At 39.8% G+C, this 22127-nt stretch overlaps 1 protein-coding gene across 1 annotated transcript in view; it reads left to right on the forward strand.

Annotated features, from left to right (window-relative positions):
- TSPAN5 (tetraspanin 5) overlaps positions 1-22048 on the forward strand; it is an 85131-nt gene extending 63083 nt beyond the window's left edge. The window contains exons 3-8 of the mRNA XM_010411654.4: positions 8733-8879; positions 10692-10862; positions 12751-12876; positions 15944-15991; positions 16122-16238; positions 16792-22048. Coding sequence (XP_010409956.1) covers positions 8733-8879; positions 10692-10862; positions 12751-12876; positions 15944-15991; positions 16122-16238; positions 16792-16857 — 675 coding nt within the window. The 3' untranslated portion in view covers positions 16858-22048. The remainder of the gene's footprint in view (positions 1-8732; positions 8880-10691; positions 10863-12750; positions 12877-15943; positions 15992-16121; positions 16239-16791) is intronic.
- The last annotated feature ends 79 nt before the right edge of the window (positions 22049-22127 follow it).

Raw genomic sequence — 22127 nt, forward strand, 5'->3', positions numbered from 1 at the left:
TGTGACAAAGAAGGCTGATGTGTCCTGGGCTGTACTAGGAGTGCTGCCAACAAGTTGAGGGAGGGAATTCTGCCCCTCTGTTCAGCACTGGTGAGGCCACACCTAGGCCAGTTCTGGGTTTCCCAGTCTAAGAGGGATACTGATGTACTGGAGAATCCAGCAAAGGGCTGCATAGATGATTAAGGGACTGGAGCATCTGTCCTACAAGGAAAGGCTGAGAAAGCAAGGACTGTTCAGTCCAGAGAAGAGTAGGCTCAGGGGAATCGTAATGTATGGAAATACCTGCCGGAAGAGTGCAAAGAGAATGGAGCCAGGCTGTTTTCAGTGGTGCCCAGTGACAAAGACAATGGCCATAAAATGAAACACAGGTGGTGTTTCCCCTGATCATCAGGGGACACCTTTTTTTCATAATGTGAGGATGACCGAGCACCTGCACAGTTTGCCCAGAGATGATTTGAATGAGGTCTCTGTCTTAGGCGATTTTTCCAATCAGGACATGGTTCTAGGCAGCCAGAGCTAGGTGGCTAGATGACCTCAGCCATTCTGTGAAGACTTGCTGCTGCTCCAATGAACTTGACATTATCAAACTTGAACTTGACACTGCTGTTGTATAATGTGTAAATTTGTAAGGGGTTTTTTTGCAGGAGTAGGTCTTCAGGACTCCTACTGTAAACTTCATTTGGTGGTGGGGAAGATTTTGATTAACTTCTGTTTTGAATTGTGTGGCTTTATATTCAGCTGTGTGGTTTTACAGCCTGGCCATCAACTTGTATATACTTTTGTTGCTTCACAGAACCTTTTTCAAGGTAAAAAGACTGTGTTCCAGGCCACATTAAAACTGCAGGATGTAAAGAAATAATCCACACTTCACAGGGAGTCCCACTGGCTGTGGGTTTAAACCAGTTTGGGACAGATTTGTGGACTTGATGCATAGTTTCTCTTTTTTTTTTTTTTTTTGCTAAGTTGGCTTGAATTCTCTCCTTTAAACTTGTGAAGAAGAAAAGCACAATATCCAGTCTTGTGGCCTTCCTTATGGCCTTTGCAGGGAGGCAAAAGAGCTCATTTGTCAAGTAGGCAATAGAATTGGCTTGACAGCCAGTCAGCCAGCCCTGCACAAAAGCTGGGCAATTAGCATTCTGAGCCATGAACCTGAAAGAGAGCTGGGGGTGGGGTGGGGGCAATAAACTCTGGGATGAATAAAGCTGTCTATACATGGATGTACTGTATAGCTCACACTCTTGCAGTGTTTTCAGGCACGCCAGGCTTGGGCTTGTACCGTTAAATAGTTCAGCCATGGCAGCTGATTTCCACCCTCCTCCCTGCAACAGTGACATCACCATTGTTAACATATAAAGAGCCTGTATGGAGCCTCAGCAACTTATAGCACTTTTGCTCAGCAGCAGGGGAAAACGTTTCTATTTCATTGTTTTTCTTAACCACTTCAAGTCATGTCTTCTGTTGACTCTTTAAAAATAAACTTGTACAAAATGCCTATTTCCCTCCTTGGTTGTATATATTAGATATTGCGGTCATAAGGCTGTTCATGGTGTGATACCACCTTGGGAAAATAAGCTTCCCGGCTATCTCCAGGAGATTTATATTCAAGAGTAGCGTGCCTAAGTGATGAACTGCTGCTATGTCTTCTGAGACCTTATAAGATTGTCCACGGAAAGGGACCTTTTAGAAGGAAAGCACTGTGGTTTTGGGGTAAACCCTTAAGTAGGAGGTAGCAAAAGTAAGAGACACTAAAGTAGGGTAGAAATCTTGCAAATTTTGTTGATTTAGTTTGTGTATAAAGTTGACTGAAATGAAGAGAGAGAAGTGAAAGAAGCTGACAGTGTGCATGAGTTTGGCTTCTCAGCTCTCCTTGTTAAATCAGCATAACAATAAGATGCTTCAGCTCAGAAGTCAAGTTGCCTGCAGTTTGGAGTACCAGTATGGTACCTCTGGGTGCCAGCAGTGCACCCATTCTTAGTGAGCAGGAGCTCTGAATCTGGATCACAAGTTTTAAGATAAAACTTTTACTTGTATAAGGTGATTTAGGTCTGCTTTGGTGTTCTCGGACAAGCTAAACTCCCTACATGGAAGCAATCACAATTTGTCAGATCAAATCAGTCTCTCCTTGCCCTGAAGTGAAAACTAAAGTTGTTTTTGAGAAAAAAATTATCACTTCTCTAATTGTCCCAGTGAGTGGCAGACATCAGGAAGGAGTGATGCACTAGTCACTCCATAATTGTTGTGCATAACATGTCTATCACACAGTTCTTCTAAAAATTATTGCCAACAAGGAAACTGTGTACATATCCTATGTTCCTTACAGGCTGAAGGATACCCAAAGCCTCTATCTCGTCTCTAAGATAGGGCTGTGTGTGGGTTTTATAGGACTGGAGAAGAGAGGAGGGGGATACACTATTACACTTAGTTTAAATTTCAATACATAAAGATACATAATCTAAACAGGCAGGGTCTTAAATGATTTACTAGTGTTCCAGTACTTTATAATCATTAATCCTGAAAAGTCTAAAAATCTTGTATATATTTATGCCAGTTATTCACCTATTGAACTCTGCTTTGTCAGGACAAGAAAGCTAGGCTAGTTCTTCTCCTCTGTTAGACTTTTGAAAAATACAGTTCTGCTATTATTACTGTTTGCTGTTGGAAATGCAAAACCAGCAAAAATCAAAGGAATAAGATTTGTCAACATCCCCCACCTAGTTTCTTGCTTGCAGAGGCAAAATTCTGGAGTAGAATTAATGTGGCATATTTCAATAAAGTATTGTTCTGTTCATTCAGATGCCCAGCATGGAGAAACGGCATGGAATTTATGACTAACAAAGCAGAGAGATATTCTTCTGTTTTAAAATCATGCTTTTGAAAATACTTTTATTTACCATCACCCCCCAAATGTTCCTGTTTGCCAGTGATACTAAGTCCTACAGACAAGCCTGGGAAAACGCTGAACCTCTGTTTGCAAAAATAAATGTTTCAGAACATTCTGTATTGATGTATCTTGTTCTGATATTCTGGGGTTTTTGTGTGTATGGTGTAGGGTTTCTTTTTTCTTGCTTGTTTTTGTGGTGGTTGGGTTTTGTTTCTTTTCCTCCCAGTAATGGGATATCACAGCAGAGTAGTTTTTTTTCCCCATCTTGGAGGAAACTGAAAATAAAAAATAGCTGATTTCTCCCATCCTCCTGTACTGTTGAGTGCTCTTCTTTTACGTGCATCCTGTGGGCCAAATTCCATATAGACTCATTGTATTTCCTCTTTGATCCTTAGGCTGATGATTCTCCAAAGTTGTCTCTGACTCATGATGCCTTGAATTTTCGTTACTGGGTCAGCTTTTCAAAATTACTGCTGCCTGGAGTGTTTTCAGTTGGAGCCATTCTCTCCTGTCCTGCAGTTTGCTACTGTGCGTGTTAAAGCGGCAGCTGTTCAGCAACAGATGATCCAGGAATGTCACTGGTTTGTTAGTGCACTTGTGACTCCCTTCTCTTTGGCCCCATTAGGAACCCAGGAATGCATCAGATTGTGTAGGTGTGACAACACTGGGTCATTGCTCCAGCCAAGATGTGTGTCTGGCTTTGGTCTCAGCCTGTGGGGGCTGTGTCTGCTAAATGCAGGCAGTGGGGACCAGCAGGAGAAGAAGTGGTGCTGAAGATCCAGCTTGCACACTCTGCAGGTGTTGCAAGGTTTGAGTTCTTTTTAACCTAGTTCTAGTGTGATCTTGGGGACTGAATGCCTGCTAGCGGTTGGAGCTTGAGTTATGTTCCAGGGGCACATCTTCATTTGTAAGTAATCCTGTCTGTGTGCTCTGAGACTGTTCCCTGGTGTGAACTGAAGCACAGCTTGTGTGTGATCACTTCAAAAAGACTGCTGGATCTGACCTGAAATATTAATGTAGATGTGCACCAAAGGCAGGAGCTGGAGTCAGGGGTCTGTCTCTGGAAAGTACTGCAAGTTGTTCTGATGATCTTAAAGAGTAAAGGACGGAGAAGGGTTTAGGTGTGGACTCTTACTGCTTTTGTATGTGACCATTGCTTCCTTATTCTTTATTGATGGGATAAAGGCAAACTATTGTGCAGCTATAGTATCAGTAGGGGCATTCATGAGCTCCTGTGTTCAAGATCAGCATCTTCCCTTTGCCTTGTTCTCCCCTGAGCTATACATGAGATCCTACTTGTAGCATGGTGGGCTCTGGCCATGGGGAAAACATGACATGGCAACAGAGGGGACTTGTCAGGCATCTGTCAGGCTGTTTTTCTATCTGTGCTCACATACCATGAGGAGAGGACTCCAGTTCTGCAGGAGTTTTTGTTGGGCCTGGCTTGGTTGTCTCACATTTCTTATTGGGGTAGAAGGCACCCTTGTGTTGAGGAAAAGAGCAGGTCCTACTATTTCATTTGATTTCTCCTGAATTTGGGGTGGAGTAGAAATACAGGGTCAGTCTTTCCTGTTCCATATGTCATTGTATCCTACTGGTTGAAGTACATTTCACAAACGAAGGAACTTTTTTCACAACTTCACTCTTACTTATTTTAATTCACTTATGGATTACACTTTTGTTGTTTTATTACACCAAATAAATTTTGACTTGTGTTGGATTAAAATATTAAATAGCAAGTCATGGACTTTAATGTACAACAGGCTATGAAGGGTGGAGGAACAGAGCAAACAGATGAGCTGGAGATAAGCCAAGGAGCATGTCCTGCTGGCTCTCCTCGTGGGACTACAGAAGAGCACTGGGTTGACACCATAGTGAGAAGTAAATTACTCAAGTATGTAGCTTTGTACAAACAAAGCATTTCCTGCCAAGTACAGGTTACACACATGCCTAAACTACCACGAAAGTGATGTGCATGTACCTCAAAAATAACCGTACTTCAAAACAAGAATGTGTTTAGAGGAAAAAGTTGTTCCTCCTTTTAGATATTGAAATATCAGAGTACTTTCAACTATTTGACAGTCATGGTTGTAGTGGGCAACTGTAGTAGTGTTGTTGAAGAAAAATACCTTGCATTTGTAGAAAGCCTGACTTTAAAGTATTTACAGGTGGTTTGTTTAGGTCTTGCATTGATGCAAGAGAGAAGTCGACAGTCACAATATATTGCATGACTGACTGCTCAGCCAGAGGATTCTGAGTGTGTCATGGAGGATGCTGTGTTAGAATATGAGATTGCTGATCCTTTGCTCAAGCACCTCTGGAAGTGTTTTGTATTGGTTTTGGCTAAAGATTAGTTGAAGACAGAATTGGTCACTACCAGATGTCTGTACATTTCTGTCAAACTTTTCCCAGGAGTAGCTGTTGCAGCCAAAAAATACTTGATACTGTGGTAGTTGGTGTAGTAGGCTTTGTAGAAACTTCTAGTGGATCAGAAGAGTATGTGCCTAGAGGACTGTACATTTAGATCTTAACAATATAAAGTGAGATATTATTCCCCAGTTGTCGTCCTGCTGCTTGAAGCAAAATATGCTTTTCTTAAGGGTATTGCACTGCTGTATCTTCAGAGAGCTTATTTGTAAGTGTCCAGAGTACAAGACTGGAAAATTGTATTCTAAGCAGTAAGCAGGAATCTTCTATCACACTACCTCTGTGTATCTCCACCTGTAATCACAGAGAATTGTCTGTGTTTCTCATTCCCACTGCTAGCTATTGTTTTATTGATGAAGCCTCTCTGAAGATTGTGTATCCTGAGATGTCTCTCCAGAATACTGATAACTTGGGGTTTGTATGCAGAGAGCATACGGAGTACAGATGAGAATTGAGTAGCATGTGCTTTGCATTGTCAGGATGTGTTATTTGGGATTTATCCAAGCTAGGCTTATGATTGCCATATGCGGACTAGCAACAGATGCACATAAAGGTGCTTTCCAAGGACAGCAAACAATGGCAGATAAAGCCTGTGTTGTTCTATTCAGTATGTGTTGGACCATAGCTACCCTGAGGAGTGACCAGCAAAAATGTGGCATTACAGGGTGCTAAGAGCCTGGCAGTTCTAGAAAATCAAGTAAAGGGAGAAAGGACAGGAGTGGGAAAACAGTATGAAACTGTCTCAATAAATTTTATTGCCATTGAATTTAAAGTGAGTGTGACAAAATGCAAAGTGGTGTGTTTCTTACTACCACTTTTATATTGTGACTGTCTTCTCTAACACTATTGTCCATGAAATTTTACTTGGATTTATTTTAATTTGAATTTTCCTACTTTCATATGGAAAGAAGTTGATTTAGCATAGTAGTTTGCTTTGAGTTTTTTGTTGAATTATTTCTGTTGCTTTGTTTTTAAAGAAAAGCAAAGTGTCTTATGAAGAGAGACTTAACTCTTCAGCTTTTTTGGGTTTTTTTTTTTAATGTAAATACAAGTAATACAAAGGAAACATCTTTTTCCCAGTGACTGTTTTTTTACTCTACTACACCACAGTCCATTAATTCCAAAATCAGCTAATGTTAAAAGAAAAGAGTAGTAGTCATTGCTTTAGGGCAGAATTTATTCTTATCTTATGGTAACTATTTAAGCACAGGGGAAAGGACTTCAAAACTTTGTGAAGAAATCATTTTAGTAGTTGTTTTTCCCCTTGAGGCAGAGCTCATGCTTCTTGACTTGTGTAGGGCCAAGGCCTTGATTTTTTTCAAAGGTTTGTGTGTCGTTGGATTATCTTGTTTATATTGCTTATTATTCTTAGCCAGAAAGTTGGCTTGGATTTCTTTTCTATCACAAATGTAATGAAACAAAAGTAGTGAAAAAACTTTTGCACAAGTTGATGTAAGTGTTAATGACAGGTAAGTGTTCATTTCATCTTGGTGTGTAGCATCTCTCACATAGATGGTACCAGAAAAAGGGACGGGCCCTCTGCTTTGCTTTGGTAGCATTGCTGGCTTGAGTTGTGTTATATAGTTCCGTACATCTCTTTTTGCTTTTTTAATGAATGACAGTAAGGCTAGTACTGTATGTGATGTAGGAGGAAAGTGATGAATGTGATATTTTTTTTTAATTAAAAAAGAATTTTTTTTTCATCCCCCTCAGGCTGTAGTAGGAGGGAGAAGAATATGCTTTGAGAATGTCATTCATCCTGTTGGATTATTGTTCATACTTTAGAATTAGGTTGTAGTAAGATTTTTCTTTGGGTTTCAGCCTTTTCTAAGGCTTCTTGATGTATGCATTGGTGAAATTCACATGTATATTTTGTCTACTCTGTCCTTGTCTGCTGGATTAAAAAGCTTTGAGTACTGTCTTTACTACTTGCTCAAGTTTTGCTTGGGAAACTATGAGAGTGGTTGCAGAATACACGAAGTAATGTGTTAGAGATATTGGTTACGTGACAATTGATATGTTTTGAGTGGTTCAAAATGAGTATGTGTGTGTATATATATATAATAATCACAGGTCTAAAGCCACAGTTGTGAACGATCATCATTAACAGTGTTACTATAAGCTTCTGGAAATGAGGTTATGATAAGTTCCCTCTAAATTGTTGCTGTTTTGGGACTATTTCAAAGAAACAAAGGGGATATGAACAGGAATAAGAAAAAGGACGAACCTTAGAGTTTTGCAGATGAGGAGCTGTAGATGTAGAGATCTCTATTGCTGCTTCTCAAGCCACAGCATCATTCGGGCGTTAGAGGAAGCAGTAGTCCAAAGTACTCAGCCTGGGTTCAGGCTTCTTTGAGGAAACACAGCAGTGTGCTTTGCATTGACCTACAGCACTGGGGAGGGGAATGAAGAAATAGTGACACTTCAGCATTTTTTTTCTGCCAGAAAGCCTTAGGAAACTGTAATTGTTCCTGTGCAAACTCACTGGAATAGAGGAAACTTTGTACTTGCTGCTTGATACAACCCATCTGTTCAACATCAGCCAAACTCTGCCTAAAATGTGTTCAAAAAATTAAAATAGTTCCTCAGGATTACTGGTGTCCCAACCCAAGCTTTGCTTCTAAGGCAAAAGTGGCATTACAAGCAGACTGTGCTGTCATATCTGAAACACAGCATATGTGATTTAACGTATGATAGGTCTACCCTAAGTCAGTGTAAACCATGTCCCAAGACAAGTTCTTGAATTGTCTTTCGTCCTACTAAGAGACTTCATTATTTTCAAATTTTTCCTGCTAACTAGTTATTCAGTAGCCATACTTTATTTCTAGAATGAGGGTTTGGCGCTGTAGATGCCTGAAGTTGAATTGGCCAGATACGTAGTTTGTCGAAATTTGTTGAAAAAAAAATTTTTTTGCAAGATGCTGCAACCTAGGAGCTCACGTCTAATATCTGACAATTGCTGTAAATAATGAACCTAAATGCTAACTTCAATATGGTTTTATTGCTTTTAACTGTTTTTTTCTATCATAACATGTAACTGTGTGTTTACATAAATGATGTATATGATTCGTAAAATGTATCTCAGCATGGGTAATAAGATTGAGTTTTGTTCAAATATCTATTCTGAGTTTCTGACAGACTACTTCTTATAGCTACACAAGCAGAAAATGCCCTGTGGGTTTCTCACAGAGGATTCTTCAAGAACATTTTGTTACTTATTCACGTGTTGATTCAGAAATATTGCACGTAATGGCACTTTTTATCTCTTTTGGGATACAAAGATTTTCTTAATTGTGTTTTCTTGCTGTGCTGCGGAACATTTATTTTGCTGTAGTCTTCTTTTTTAAGAAGAAAAATGCAGGCAGAATTTGTGCAATGGAAAGCTGAACATACTTTTTATCCCTTGGCATTGTCTCTTTCTCAGGGAGTGCTGTCCAATATCTCCTCCATCACTGACCTGGGAGGCTTTGATCCTGTTTGGCTCTTCCTAGTGGTAGGAGGAGTAATGTTCATTTTGGGATTTGCAGGATGCATTGGAGCTTTACGAGAAAACACTTTTCTTCTCAAATTTGTAAGTAGCCTTTGCAACTGTGACATTTCTCATTTACACAGCATGCCATGTTCTCTGTTCTGTTTTACTGTGTTAAGCTTTTAAAATGTATTTTGGAGAGGAAGGTGTTATCCAGTGTCAGAGTACCATGAAAGCACTTAGCTTTTAACACTTTACAGCTCTTCAGTCTCTGGTGCTTACTGGTTGTGTTTTGTTGAAGTTCAGAACTATTGGTGATAAGAATCATATCATGGAAGCACTGCTTTTGATATGGATGTAGCCTAACATTTTGCTTCCCTGCCACAAGAGAGAAATTTCTTGTGAGAATCTGTGTGTTGAACTTGGAGTCCATAACAAGCTGCTTATGAAATATGAGGGATGTAGATACAGCAGTGAATGTGACCCGTGTGGCTTCGGCTGTGCAAGGGCCCTTCATGGTACAGAGGAGGTAGATTATGAGGGGTTGCTGGCTGATATCCCCAGTCTGTGCCATTCAGCTAATTGGAAAAGGCTTCATTGCTTTCAATGCTGGGGCCTGAGAAGAAGAAGAGGAGGAGAATGTGTTCGGGATGCATAAAGAAAATGGGAGTTTTCTTGAACTCTGGGCTGGATTGTTGGTTAGGGAAGGAGCTGCTGACATACAAAGGTACCTCAGTACGCTGAACTTCTTTAGCTAAGTAGCCGGGTTCTATATTTTGAAAGACCTCCTCCTGTGAAGATGAGGGTAACAGTGTCATGTTCCCTTTTAGGTAAATTGAAGATTTGTAATAAAAAAGATTCTTTCATCCACCACTCCCATTTCCAGAGGTGGGCACAGCCTGGGTGGTAGTTGTGTCTTCATAACCATTAACTGTTAATATATACATGGAAAAGCTTCCAGTGAAATAACTGCCTCCAAGTGACACATTTGGCTCCCACAGACATGTTGTATAAGGGGAGGAGGCAATTGAGAGTCACAGTTCTTGTGGCATTTATAAAGCAGCTTGTAACACTTTTTTTTTCTTCTTCCTTGCTTCTCTTAGCTTGCCTAAAATGAACCCATCTGCTCTACCAGAAATAGCTTCCCATACAGCAGCTGCAGCAGAAATTAAAAATGCATCTGAACACACACAGAGAGCATATTAAAATAAAACTCAAAAGGCACAGTTGCAAAGGGGATGGACTTCCAGTATACCAGGACCCCTGTGTGGTTTAAAACAGTGTAGACTCAGTGGAAATGCTTAGAGAAAGTGGCAGATCGTTAGTAATGCCTTTGGCCTCCATTGCATTTGCATTAATCATAGCAGCCTCATTTAGTTTTAATGTGGATGTGAGTCATTTCATAGACATTCTGCTCCGACTTAGTCATTAATTAATTTCTGCTGTTACCAATTTCTGCTTTGTCTGCTTAGACGAAGCTTTGCCAGTGAGAGGATCTAAAGCAAAAGTCACGTAGAAAGCATTTTACTGGCACTGCTGGTTGTTTATGCCCTCTGAAATGTAGTGCCTATGTAGAAATTTAAGATGGGTTTTCAAGGGCCCTACATGTGGTGGTGACTGGCCGTCTCTTGAAATTTACAGTGAATTCTCTCTGATCGCTTTGAAAATCTTGGTGAAACGTCCAAGGTTTGGACATTTGTTAGCATTTTTATTATTTGTTGGAATAGAATTACGATTTCTGTACTACAACTCCAATGAAAATGGTGTGTTTTTCATTTAAAATTTCCTGTGTGTCAAAATGGCTTGAACTTGCACTGAAACAGATAAAGCATTATCACTGGATATAATTGTGAGCTTTGAAAAAGTTTTTGATCAGAAAGTAAATAATTTTAGCCTTTTTTATTTTCTTCGTAGTTCTCTGTATTTCTTGGAATTATTTTCTTCTTGGAGCTCACTGCTGGTGTTCTAGCATTTGTTTTCAAAGACTGGATAAAGGACCAGCTGTATTTCTTTATAAACAACAACATCAGAGCATACCGAGATGACATTGATTTACAAAACCTCATAGACTTCACACAGGAATATGTAAGTTGGACTATGTTTATTTTTTTGGTAAAGCTTACTTTTAAGAAATACCTGCTCTTATTTTTTACTTTCAATCTGTTTTGTTTCTTCAAGAGCAACAGAAATATTCTAGCATATAATACTTTTGAATATATGTATATTTGTCTTTACAGAACTGCAAACATACAGCACCTGTGAAAAGTGGCTTTATTGATGCATGAATGAGTAAAACAAGATGGACAGTTGGGGTGGCTTTTCTTGAAGACTTAGAGATAGTGTGTCAAATGCACAAAGTTAAAGTATTTTGTTGTAGAAGCTATCACATCTGTTTAAGAAGTTATTCCTTTTCTAAGCTTGATTTGGTCCTAAGATGAATGTTGTTGCGGTTTTAGCAACATTTGCTGTGCTACACCGCACTGCAGAGTGGCAGAGGTATTTAGTTGGTCCAAATGAAACTACAATGTTATTTCTTCTGAATTTGACTTAATGGAATTAGCCTAATGAAGTGGGACACTTGTAGAGTTCTTGTAGGACATCTCTAAGTGATGCCACGTCTGTGCTTGGGAGGGAAGGGTGAAACCAGTGGTGCACCTGTTTGTGCAGGTTAAGCTCTGTAATTTATCAGTGTGTGTAAAGAAGTCTTGCATTGACTTCAGCACACAAGGTGTGCCAATACCTTCCCTCTTCAGTACTCAGTTCTGGCCTGTTTTGATTAAGTCCTCTTTGAATTTGGCACTCTGTGGCTAACATAGTTAAGTGTTGGTTGAATTCATGTTTCCTGATTTTTGAACGTTCTGCAATTAAAATAGTTTCAATGCTTGATTTGCTTCTCCATGCCTGGGGGGAAGAATGGTAAGTAACAGGATTTGGATCCTTGCACTGTTTTGAATCTTTTGCGAGAAGGTCAGAGGTCACCACAGTCTGAAAGCAGTGGTCCACTTGTATGCAGCCAAAGGCTACAGTCCAATTTTGCAGTCACTACCTAAAGCTTCCTCTCCTAACTGGATTAGCACTCAGCAGATAAGCCAGGGCCAGCGCAAGTTGTGAGAGCGAGTTACTTCTTCAACCAGTAGAGATAGTGCATGTAGACTACATGTTCAGGTATTGCAAAGAGAACTGTGCTACATCTAGAAAAAGAGAATTGCTATTCCACCACTTTAAAAAATGTGGTTTGTTTGTGAGGTTTTAAATTTTACCTTTTTTTTAAAGTTGACACAGATGAGTTGATTGGTGTAGCTCCTTAAATGCTGTAAACCATCAGTGCTTCACTGATCTCCAGTCCATTCTGTGTATGTTCAGCAAAGCACACCAATTCCTTGTGTGTTCAACTTGTTTTGCCAGAGACTAAGCCTGCCTTTTGGCAGATTTACTCTTTGAAGAATTCAGTAGTAGAGGTGTTAATTGTGCAGTGTGTGATGCTCAGGGAACAATGTGTTCACACTGTCCGATGTACACCCAGGCAAAGTTCCCCCAAACTGGCAAAAGGAGTAGCTGTACCAGTGTAGCCCTTGGAGCTTGTTTTTTTTGAAAATCCAGGGCCCATTAGACTGGACAGAATATTGTACTCTTGGCTCTAACTGTCCCTCAGGCCTGAGTTTGTGGGCCTGTGCAACTTTGTGGTATTGTGTAGGCTTATCAGCTCACCCACGGGTTTCTCTCCAGAGAGCAGCATAGCAGGGTGTGAACATAACTTGAATCACATGATAACTTTGGAGCAACTTACAGGTCTAGAATGGTATTTTAAAAAATGACAACCCCAACCAAGCAAAAAAAAGCCAGCTTCAATGAAAGCAGTGGGAGTCTCAGATTTTGCTTTGAAAGCTAGAGGGAAACTGGCAGCAATGATGCATGTTACTAATGCTAAGATTTTTGTTCTGAAATTTAAGAAGCTCTTCCTTTTTTGTTTTAGTGGCAGTGCTGTGGGGCTTTTGGAGCCGATGACTGGAACCTTAATATTTACTTCAATTGTACAGATTCCAACGCGAGTCGAGAGCGCTGTGGTGTGCCATTCTCTTGCTGTACTAAAGACCCTGCTGTAAGTGACAGTCAAGAGGGTAGGATGGGTGTGCTGTTCCAATTGTAAATAACTCTTCAAGATTTTTCTTCTTTTTTTTTTTCTGTTTTTCTGGAGATTGTGCATAATAATTGACTTCTCACCAACCTGTATTCTTCTTGTTTTTGCAGCTCAGCTTTACCACTAGCTTTACTTCAGTCATCAAAAATCATAAGCTAACTTAAGTCTTTATTTTGTGGCTTTTATTAAAAAGAGAGAACCATGGGCTTGGCTGAACATACGTATTAATTTTAGCAAGTATAAAAAGGAGAAGCTCTTAATGAGTTGAAGGATGTAAGCTTTCAATTGAAATTCATTAGAACAGGAATGCTTAAGATCAGGCACTTTAAAGGAGGTATAATTCATTATTTAATGCAGTGTCCTGAGGCTGCAGCCAGTTTGACCCAGTTTGTGCCAGGTATGGTAATGAATGACAGTCTGTGCCCTGAGGAACTGGCATGTTTGCATTAGAATCTTGAGTTGGGTATGGATATCTTTACATACTCTTTTTTACCTTTAAAATTACTGCCTGTCGTAGAGTCACTTGAAATCAGACTTGAAAGGTCAGAAATTGTAGCGGGAGCAGCTTTTTAGTAAATGTTCACGTCTTTTTAAGTATTTATAGTTCTGGATCACTAAGTGGAAAATGTTGGAGCCATGCATTGCTAATGTGGACATGATTAAGAAGAGCAAGGTAAAGTGTAGGGAGTCAGTTCACTAATAGCGAAAAGCTTGGAACAGGAATGGGTGTGTACATGGAAACTGTTATGTGCCTAGCACTGTATACATTTGACTTTATAGAGCTTGAAAGAAGCTGGCTTTGAGTGCTTTTATTATCTATCAATTCAGCTGTGGCTTTTTCTCCACCTGGAATGACTTACAATTCCTTGAATGCATTAGTCTAGCACAGACGGAAGTTAGGTGAGCTGCCAAAAGGCACCTCAGGTGCTTCCTGCCTTGCTAATAATGCAATGCAGCCACTGCTGCTGGCATCCAGTTGCTGCTGCTCACCCCCTCTCCTTATACGGCACTGCCACTTGCACAAGCTGGTTCTGGTTCCTTTGCAGTGAATGTGTCTTCACAGTAGTTTGAATTTTTCTGACAAACATAGCTGAAAATGTTTTAATGAGATATTAAAACAAAATGTAGGTTAGGCTCAAACATTACATTATGCTTAGGATTCCCTCTACTGTTTGCCTTTCTGCCTACCCACCCACACAGAGGTCATCACAACCCAGTTTTAAAAATATAGTTGTTATAAAACCAAAGCAGTGACAGCAGTACAAGGTAATCCTATAAATACATAATCCATCCTAAAGTTCTCTCTTTCTCTCTCTGTTGTGTAAATGGCTGTGCATTTTGTTAGGGTGTGATGCTGCAACCAGAAATTTAAAGATAGATCTCATTCTTATTCACTGTAAGGAAACAACAACCTTAATGGCCTTTAAAGACTGAAAATATTAGAAGTCATGCATACAATTAAAATAATTTTAACCAAGCTGTGGTTGGTTCAGCTGCAGTGATAACACACAGGTTTATTCTGTGGGAAAGCTGATCTGTCTCTTTTAGAATTAGGTTTCAGTGTTGGACTGATGCAAACAGTTACATGGATGCCTTATTGTTTTTAGTTTAGCTTGAATCAGGAAGTGGTAAGTTTAAAGTGGGATAAAATAAGTCTTTTAAAACTACTATAGTTGACTTTGATGAAGTTAAGGAGGTTGAAGTGTTCCAAATTCCTGTACAGGCAAGTCTAGAAAATTTTTTTTATTTCCATTGCAGTTTTCGTACCTTCTTTTGGGTAACAAATTCCAAGGCTAAAGGCAGAAGACATTAATGATGAAGCAAGTAGGCTTTTAGAACAAGGAAGAAAACTTAAAATCTCTTTGTCAGAATCCTAGGCGCTTTTACATCCTTGAAGTCTGTGGCACTTAGATCCTGGAACAGAAGCATTCATCTCATTAAGAGATACAAGTAGCTCAAATTTTGAAGGTCCATTAAGGGAATCCAGTTTGGGCAGCTGACAGAGTGTGACCTGTTGTACTTCCTGCAAAGTGAGGAAGCAGAGGAGCTTTCCATGCTGATAGGAGATACTTTTTTCCATATGGCTGCTTTTTAAAATCCATTTCTTGACTGCCTGCCTTTCTCACTTCCCACAATTTGATTAAATTGTGCTGTTTGGTACACCTAGCTAAGATTGGCTGATTTTCTCGCTTACTTGAGTAGTCCTTCTTCTGCTCACTGTCGTTATATGATAAATCAGTAACTTAATATTTTGCTACCATTGTGACTGATGCCAAAAGTTTCATGCTTCATTTTATTACCATGAAATAACTGTATACAAAGTAAGCACACAGCTTAAGCTGCCAATGGGAAGCACTTGTTCACTAGGGAAAGTCTGCCAGAGCCTATTTTATTACCTGTGCTTTGGGTGTACTAAAGGAAAGGGAGTAGGCAAAAACCCTCCTTTCCCATTGGTATCAAGCTCCTATAAGAAAGAACAGGCAGTAAGAACATATTACTCCATCTGTTCTTTTTTCTTTCATGTTTTTGGAAATGAACTAGATACTGTACATATTTCTACAGACATTCTCAGAAAGAACTTGCAGCTTCTGCAACAGAACTGCCCCTTGTCACCTCTTCATTCTGCACAGACTGAACCCTGAAAATGATAACAGTACTCTTGGCATATTTTTTAGTACAGACAAAACGTTTTCAGCAGAAGGTTTTAACATAGATGGTCTCTAGTCCCTTTACTTTGACTACTAAATGCTTGTATCTGGAACATGGAGTTCACCCAAGTGGAGGGCTGGTTTTCCCAGCTTGCTGACTTGGGAGATGAAAAGTTTTTTGACCTTGTGCTCTTGTTTGCTGTGAATAATTAATAGTGCAGAGTGAAGGAGGAAGGTTTTTTTTATTAAAGCAATATGCTAACCAAAGTCTGGGTGATTGTCTTATTACATACAGGACCAACTCCAGGGAGCTGGAAGAACGTGTTTGGGAGACATTTTACTGATTGCCTCTCTTCTCTCTCTCTCTCTCTCTTTTCTAGGAAGATGTTATTAATACTCAGTGTGGCTATGATGCAAGGCAAAAACCAGTAAGCTTTTTTTTCTTTACCTTAATGTGGTATGTTAAGGATCTGAATCCCTGTTTCGAGAGGAGATTATTCTACTGATGGTGTAGTTGAATGTAATTATCTCTGTTTTCTTCCCTCTTCTCCTTGGCAGGAAGTTGATCAGCAGATTGTTATCTACACTAAAGGCTGTGTCCCTCAGTTTGAGAAATGGTTGCAGGACAACCTTACCATAGTTGCTGGTATATTCATTGGGATAGCATTACTGCAGGTAAACATCATGTTCCATGTAATGAGTTGCACAGAGGAATAAAAGATAAAGTGAATATATGACAGGGGGAAACTGTATATGAGAACTGGAAATGCAGTGTCAGTTGCCTGTTCATGGATTTTAGCAGTGGGAACTAAATGTTTGAGGCTTTCTTTGTGTTAAGGAATATTTAATTTTTATCTACAGGGATGCATTTTTTTCTTCTCAGCTTTCAGCAGGTCAAAACTAACATCTGTTAGATAAAGCTTAGGTAGAGATTTTTAAGCCTGTACAGACCTACTGTTTCCAGTGGTGCTTAAATGAGCAGCAGAGAGCCTTTAGGGTCGCTTTGAAACAAGACTAGAACTGTTAATTAACTGCAACCCGCTGTGACTATAAAAATACTGGTGTTACAGGAGTTCTGCAATATTCTTACTTCTTCCAACACTTACTGTTAATTTAATTTCTACCTCTGTTGTTTCTTTCATATCTAAATTCTGTATAACCTAAGGAGTTTGCCTATGTGAAAAGAGTTGTCTTATGCTCCAAATGAATAAACTGTTGTCTCTTCCAGATATTTGGGATATGCTTAGCCCAGAATTTGGTTAGTGACATTGAGGCTGTCAGAGCCAGCTGGTAAAACTGCTGAAGTAACCACAACAAGACACTGGACAACCGAAACCCTCTGAAACCTCCAGTGTGTCACTCCGACACCAAGCTGTATGGACATGGGTGACAGGGAAGCCTTCTCTCCCAAGTAGTCTCAAGTCTAAGTTCCTGATATTGCAGTGAACTCATGTTTCTTTGGGGTGGGGGAGAGAAGAGTGGGCTATTGAAAATCTGCTGCTCACTGACAATTTTCTTTTTCTTTTAAACCACCACTTTGAAAGCTGTTGAGCCGTGAATCTCTACTGTATTCTTGATTTTGAGTAACAAGTGGACACTTTTTTAAATTGGTGTATTCAGTGAGACAGAGTTGCATTGTTGTAGTCTGTGGATATGCTGTTTATTCTTCATGTCATGAGCTCTTTGATAGCTGCCAAATATTCCTGAGATGGTCTATCTCCTCACCACTCTGTAAAGGAACAATCTTCTTGTTTTCACAGCTAAACATAGCTACAGGCCTAAACCCATGAAGCAGGAAGCAACTTTCTATGCATCTATTGTACAGTAAAAAAAATTGTTTTTAAAACAAGGGAAATTTTTTTTTTATGCAAGCTCCCAACCATCTCCCTGTAGTACTTTGAGGTTGGAATCAGCAACAGGGAGAATTGCTTAATTTTGTCAAGATCTTTTTTCCTTCTCCACTGTTGTATGAAGGGAAAGGAGTTTTATATTTGACAAACAAGGGTTGCTGCCATACCTTTGGATATCAGTCTCTTAAGGCAAGGATGGGATATAACTGTATAAATGTATGAAAGCAGTGTGGATGTTGGGTCCAAGTGAAGAATAATATTCAAAGAATGAATTATATATTAACTTAAAAAAAATTGAAACTTATGTATCTGATGTGGCAAAACCTTTTGTTTCTCTGAAATTTAGTGTAACCTAATGTATTTAGGGATCTCACTAATATTAATGCTTTGACATACTCATGCGAAGCTTGTTTCTTTGGTCTGTTCCTAGTTGGGGCTTTGGTCTTTCTTTTTTCTTTTACTTTTCTTTAATTCTTTTTACTTGCATGAGCTGTGGAATAAGAATCTGTGACACTCCAGTGCTTTAAATATGTGCATATGTTTTAATACAGTCTAATCCAAACTTATTTATTGATAAATGCATGTGATTATGGAAAGATCATATATCCCATTCTCTTGGAAGTTGGAGAGAACAGTTTTTGCCAGAGTAAATGCTTACCTCCAGTGAACGAATCCATGCTATGGGGATGTGTCTCCCTTTCCTGCTCTAAAGGCAACAAAGAGCTTTCTTGAAGCAACAGTATAACAGTCTTAAAATAGAAGCATTTATTAGGATCAGCTAAGACAGACCCTTTTGAATTGGACACAAGAAAGCAGAATATGGAAAAAAGCACAAATAGTGACAGTAGACTTAGATCAGGCTCCATCCAGCTTAGCGCTTTTGATTTGTTCTTCTTCACTAATAATAGTGAACTTAAAGACCTGACCATGCCTTGGGTAGTTTATTGCACTTTGTATAAATTGAGCTTGTTTTATGACCCTTCTCAGTATCTCCTATACCAGTCCTGAAAGCTGTGGTGCTGCTTTGGTCAGACAGCTGCAAAGGGAGTGTAGCACCTCTTTGTAAGAATGTAACATCTTTCTCAGTTGAGTTTCCTAAAATAGGAGGCATGTGGAGTAGAAGAGAGGAATACGTTGCTTTCAAAGCTTCCTTGTTGTTGGGGGATAAATAGAAGGCTGATCTGATGACCTGTTAAGGCCCTTTCTGGTCCTGTGACTGCTAAACAAATGAATATATGTACCCTTGCACATTTGGCTTTCTGTGCTTTAGTTGGCCACAGTTTTTCTCCCCTCTGAAGGCTGGCGATGGGCATGCTGGTGCTTCACAGATGCCTCAGACAGACCCATTGTCCTCCCATCTTTGAGCATTACCTCATCCTCTTCTGGTTAACTCCCACTGACTGGCTCTGAATCAGGCAGCCTCCATATCCCTTGGTATCTGCTGTTAAAGGCCAGCCATGACTCAGAGTATTTTTTTAAAGCCTTTCAAAGCAATTATAATTCACTGTCCTTAATAAAGTTGGTTCCACCTCAGCACAGTGTTATGTTTTTCTTAGCCACTCCTCAACTTGAGGAGTTACTGGTTGTTTTTCCCCAGAGGGACATACTAGTTGCAGGACAGACAGATCATCAGCACCAGTGTTGCTGCACTGAGACAAAATGGTGCAGGGAGGAATCAGGGAAGCGGGGTTGAGGAAATAACCCCTCCACCAAAGAGCCTTGATTGTGATCCTGGGCTTTGGTTTGGAGGGAAAACAAAAAGCCTAATTACAGAAACATTCCTTGTTGCCACTGATCTTGAATTCTGCTGTTGCTGCTCTGAGCTTCTGAAGATAGCTTCATTCTTCTACTTGAATCTCTGCAGTTGTACTGTATTGGCCTTCTGTCTTGTCATGCTGTTCTCTGAGTTCCAGTCTGCTGGCCGTGCTGTTGGCAGTGTCACACTGATAGGAGGGTAAATGCTCCAAGCTGAGCAAATCTTGTTCTCACAACTTGCTCGTCTACTCACAAATGTGCAACACTTCTGCTGAATCCCAGAATGACTGACTGTTCTTACAAAAACCACTAAATAACTTATTTTTCTAGAGCTTGTCTTTATTGCTGCAGATGTGGATCCTTTTCCCTCCCTCATTTCCAAGAGATACTTATTTACTCATTTTTGCAGTTGTTTGATGGATGTGCACTGAATGTTTAGGATTAGCTGTCTATGTTACACATTTAAATCCCACATGTTTTTTGTCTACAGATCAGGTAAGGTGTCCTAGAAATGTCCCATCAGCAGCTTCTCAGCAGCTTAGGTGTCCAGTTTGGAAAGCTTGTGGGAGGCCTTGGAAATCGATGTATTAGTGTCAGAGCCTGCCAAATACAAGCAAACTTTCTTTCAGGAAACTTTGTAAAGTTCAGGTGAGCTGCGAATAAAGCACAACTGCTGGCTGCAAGGGCTCAGTGTCTAAAGCAATAAGATATGGTAGGTGCTAGGACTCCATGGCAATTTCTAGCCTGCCTGGTGTGGTGGTGGGGTTAGATGTGGGTTCAGAGATCAGTCTAATTATCTTTAATGTGCAGTAGTTGTTCAGAAATTTGTTGTCAGGCTTACGGAGTGTGAAACAGCTCTGTTTGCTGGGTGATTCTTGTGGAGTAGTGGCATTGCTAATGAGGAGTCTGGTAGCTCAGCAGCAGCCCTGGCTTTAAAGCTATTTCCATATATCCCATTGAGCCCTGCCAGAGGGCATCACAGTCCTTGCTCCTCTGCTTTCTAAATACCCTCTGTATTCACAGGCCTTTCTGTTGTTTGGGGTTTTGTGGTTTTTTTTTTTTTTGATTAATAGCCTAATGGACAAATGTTTGATTCATCTCTGTCTGTTTTGGTAGCAGTAGGATCTCTTTGCTTAACATCCATAATTTTGATTGTGCCCCTTAGAGTTTCAAGCTGTGGGGGTGCTTGCTCAAGTGTACTCTGTCCCGAAAGCCTTCTTCTCTCCCCTTTGAGAGAGATGCTCATTGTAGTTCTCGTGTGTAAATAGTGTTTGAAATGTAAATAGTAGCATGCAGATTAAATGATTCTTGCACATGACTGCTTTTCATCCTGAAAGTGTTCATTATGGATAGGAAAGGTGTCCACCGGGAGAGTTTGCTGGTGAATCCCGAGTGGTTGTCCGGGCTGTCCCTCGCCCTGATGGAGCAGCAGGAGCACCTCAGCCTGTGCTCGCATGTCTGCCCAGTGGGTGGGTGGCTGCACCTGTGCAAGGTGAAGCCCTGGCCAGCCCTTTGGGCTCTGGCTAGTGGCAGGGCCTCCCTTGCCTTTTCCCTTTGCTGCTTGGCATTAGAACAGCATTAGACTGTAAAGTGGAGAGTTGGTGGCAGCACCTCCTACCAGTTTGGGAGGTTGCCATCACTTGTGGCAGGACTAAACATGGTGCTATAAGAACTGTCCTGGACATCAATCTGTGTTTCTACTACTTTAGAGATGCCCTTGTTAAAATTGGTCTTGATTAATATGGTTGGTTATGAGAGAAACTATTGTCTGAATTTTTGATTCTGTTTCCCTTCTTGCTGTGTTATGTCTTTTGGGTGCATTGAAGTAGCAGTTCTGCAAATACCTAGAAAGGAGATTAGACCTCAAAAGGTGTCAAGCACTGCTGAATGTTCCAATTCTAGTTCCTCCCTTTTTGTTTTTTCTCTGAATCTTTTTCAGATACTTGTAACAGGTGATGAAACTGTCTAAAACAAATGAAATAATACTTCTCTGATCTATTAGCTACCAAATCTTGCCACTTGAAAAAAAGAAATAAAAACATCTGTCTCCCTTAACATGCAGTATAAGAAGAAGTGTTGTACTACTAGCGTGCACGAGGCAGCACTGCTAGTTGTCTTCTGTGTTTTGGCGATATAAATGTGTTAATAAAAAACTCCATCTGTATGTGTGTTCATGTTCACGCTGTGTACATAGTAGAGATGGACCTTGAGCTCTGGGGAGATCAGGAATTTGGGTTTGTGACTCAGAGCTGTTTCTGATATGTATATTCCAGATTAGTTCCAGCTGAATCTTTCTCTCTGGTTCATCTGAAGGTGTACAGCAAGGTGTCAATATTTACCCTTTGTGTATCATTCCTTTTTATACGAATGTATTCTCTTGTGTTCCTTTTTTATCAGTTGTAAAATTGATTGTAAAAGCCAACTACACATACCGATTGAAAGTATTGCTATAACAGAACTGCATGCCCAGTAGAGTTTGACTTGAGCTTTAGTTTTCTGAGTTCAGACTGGTTCCCTTCAGTGTAGGAGAAAAGCATAGATCAGGTGCATAATGTATTACTTGTCATCTTTAGCATTAGACTGTGGTATTGTATCACATGCTGATCTCAATGGATGTAACTGGAGTCTACTTAGGAAGTTAATGCAACTTCCTGGTAATTCATTTTAAGCTATTGAAAATGGTCTTGGTCATGCTACTTGTGTTCTTGGGTTTTTGTTTTTTAATAGAGGCATTTTTTAGGAATGTTTTAATACACTTATGATGGACAATACAATAGTTTTAATAGTTGTGCAGTATTCTGTATTTACTTGAAGTAAATCATTTTATATGCAATTTGTTAGATAATTACAATTTTATAAATAAAATTGTGTGAAATATGATGTTGTGAATGTGTATGTACTCTTGATGTAACACTTAATATTAACAATAGAAAGATACATTCATGAAAAGTTTCTCCAG

Source organism: Corvus cornix, chromosome 4 (assembly GCF_000738735.6).
Source record: "Corvus cornix cornix isolate S_Up_H32 chromosome 4, ASM73873v5, whole genome shotgun sequence".
NCBI classification, from domain to species: Eukaryota; Metazoa; Chordata; class Aves; order Passeriformes; family Corvidae; genus Corvus; species Corvus cornix.